The sequence below is a fragment of the Galeopterus variegatus genome, unplaced genomic scaffold (genome assembly GCF_000696425.1).
Source record: "Galeopterus variegatus unplaced genomic scaffold, G_variegatus-3.0.2 Scaffold1514, whole genome shotgun sequence".
NCBI lineage: Eukaryota > Metazoa > Chordata > Mammalia > Dermoptera > Cynocephalidae > Galeopterus > Galeopterus variegatus.
The window spans coordinates 66,141-69,181 of NW_007727625.1; the positions used below are offsets into that span (position 1 = coordinate 66,141).

The 3,041-nt window shown below is 34.9% G+C and overlaps 1 protein-coding gene across 1 annotated transcript in view; it reads left to right on the forward strand.

Moving 5' to 3' along the window:
* The window catches only part of OSBPL11 (oxysterol binding protein-like 11), a 64,862-nt gene extending 62,085 nt beyond the window's left edge, over positions 1-2,777 (forward strand). The window contains exon 13 of the mRNA XM_008577456.1: positions 1,087-2,777. Within this exon, the coding sequence (XP_008575678.1) occupies positions 1,087-1,152 (66 nt within the window). The 3' untranslated portion in view covers positions 1,153-2,777. The remainder of the gene's footprint in view (positions 1-1,086) is intronic.
* Positions 2,778-3,041: the final 264 nt, after the last annotated feature.

Here is a 3,041-nt window from a genome sequence, read left to right on the forward strand (position 1 = left end):
ATTGGGATCTATTGGTTATATCACCTTAAGTGAATGTTTAAAATTTCTTGTTGTATATGAATACAAGCAGGATGGGTTTTATGGTGTAGTGGACCATATTGGAGTCAGATGTGCTAAGTTCGAGCCGCAACTTGGATAGTTTGTTTGCCACTTCAAACCTAAGTTTCCTCATCTGTAAAATGTGAATAAATATACAGATTGTAAAGATCAAAAAAGGAAGTATGTGTGAGAGAATGCATCTGAGGATGCACTGAAAAGAGCTCTGCCCCTTCCTGGATGAAGTTGGGCAACTCATTTCAGTTCTCAGAACATCTTTCCATCTGTAAAACGAGATGGTCAGATAGCACATCTTAACTTCAAAATCTAACATTCTATAGTGTGGTTAGCCGAAATCTTTTTCAAAGAACAGTATAAGCATTGAGAGTTATCGACCAGGTGATTTAATATAATTAACAATCTAATGGTTGCTATTGTTAAAGTGAAATTATTCTGATGTGAAGGAAGACTTCATTCAAAACTGTTAGATGGGAAAAGAGATTGAATTTAATTCTGAATATAGTGGAAACAAGTAAGGATTTTGGGAGGGGGTGGCTGGACGGTATGGGGATCCAAATCCTTGACCAGCAGAGCTGACTGACCAGCCAACAAGTGAGGATTTTTAACCAACAAGCAGGGTGAGGGAGTGGATGGAAAATTACTAACAGGAACTTGGTTAGGTATCAAAGATCAGGGGAGAGGAGCTTGATTGGATATCAAGGCTGGAGGATTCTCAGTAAACTGGCATATCAGAATTCTTTGCTAAGATGGGGCTCTGCAGGCTAAGGGCAAAGCCTACTCAAGGAGACAGCTCAAAGGAGCCTGACTAGTTTGGTCAAGGAGGGAGTCCTTGTTACTATGAGCCAAATAATGCCAGACTTAAATCATTTTTGGAACAGGGAACAGTGAATACCAGCTTTAAATCATTTTTGGAAGAAGATAGAGTAAATATATAAAAATATTTTTTTTAAGTAAATAAATTGAAGACAATATGGGGTTTTGGAAATATCAGATGAGTGGTTCTTTAATTTATCTTTCTACTTGTTTCAGGGAGATGGCTGGATTTATTATAAGCCCCTTTGGAAAGTAATTCCAACAACACAACCAGCAGAGTGACACATGCTAACACTCGACCAAATGAGGTTCTTCTCTGTTTATCCTAAACCCTCCCAGAATGGAATCATTGCACTGAGTGACCTGCTTCCTGATTTCACAGACTCAGATTAGTTAAACACGAATGTACCTACTAGGGCACCGTAATACTGCAGCAAGACCAAAGTGTTAATGAGACAAAATGGGCCTCTCACAAACCTGTTCATGTAATGTGAGCAATACCATCTTAAAACCTTTTACCTGAATTATTAGATGATTAATCTTTTATCCAGTTCCTGCTCCTAAAGCTAAGTTTGAATCCCCTATTTTTGCACAGGGGCAGCAGATACACACAACAGTGACAATTCAGTGACTTTGATTTCTATATAGTGAAAAGTGAAGTCTCTTTCAGAGTTTGTGTTTTGCCTTCTGTCTGTAACTGAGGTGTTCACTACTCCTATGAACCAACCAAGAGGAGGAGGAAGATGACCCAGAAGTGGATTCAGCCATTGTGCCTGAAATCAGTGTTAAAAAAATCAACCAGGTTGTGGTAACAAGGCATTCTATTTCTTCAAAAAAGACTGTGCCTGTGTCTGAGGAACTTATCCATTATCCACCTCTGTTGGAACACTCTTTTAAAAAATGTATTTATAAATTGATTAGAATTACAACCATCGAGAATTTTTTCTTCTGAGCATTTTAATATACTTGAAAACAACATTGACTTGAAAAATTTCAGAACATTTTTCAATACCTAGTTTTATTAAATATTATACTTGAGAGACAATTTTTTTAAATGTGTTCATGTCAATATGATGAGATTTTGGCCTTTCTCGAGAACTAAGGCATTAAAGAAAATAACAAATATTTAAAAACAAAACTGTTACTTTTTTCTTCATCTTTTTTTCACTTGTAGGTTAATATCCAGTATTATGTGCTATCCCTCTGGATAAGTATGCTTTATCTTACCTCTGTTCATTCAGATATTAAATGACTTCATATTTGTCAGTAATTCAGAAGTTATATGTGTGGCTGAGCACATGTAAGGTATGGTTTTATTTTATTTTCAAGGAAACTTAAGTGCTGAAGAAAAAAATGGAATAAAATGATATCAGGAGAAAAAGATTTCAGGAAGTTGTATTCAGGTACACATCTCTTTTTAAATAAGTATTTTACTGAGGTTGCAGAATTGCTGGCAATTGAAAGAATAGTGCTAATTATGGCTTTTATCATTCATTCAAGTATTTATAGAGCACCTACTTATGGTGCTCAACACTTGTTACTGCAAGCTACCTTAATTTCCCAAGAGTGGTGCCTTACTGTTTCTTCTGATGTGGTCTTCCAATCAGTGTGTGTAACGTATACCTGTTATTCATCAGCCATCGTAGATGGCTGTGTCTGTTGTATCATCATAAGACGTTTAAGCTTTGTGCTCTGATAAATTGTGTTCTGTTAAAGGGGTTAATAGGATGAAAACAGCAGAACAATTTTTCACCAAACTGTAAATTATAAGAAAAAGAATTGGTTTATGTACAACCATTTTAATGATTCCCTTGCTCAATTTTGCTGTGAAATGCACTGAAAAATCTCAAAATGAGTTATAGTTTGTGTTGAGAAAACTGAGAAATAATAAAACTAGAGAACAATGATGCTTTTTTTGGTCTGTTTTATGAATGGAGAGAAATAGGAAGTTTATATTTAGTAGGATTATCGCCCTGTTCGTTTGGGAGGACATTGATTTTCTCTTTAAATCCTTATCTTCAGGAATCTCCAGCTTAAGGAGTAAATTTAATAATAGTTTTTAAAAATTAAAATGTTTACTTTTTAAATATACTAGAGATAGAGCAAGAATATATAATGAAAACAGAGACTTGTTTTGCTTTTTTTTTTTTTTTTTTTTTTTTTTTTTTTCC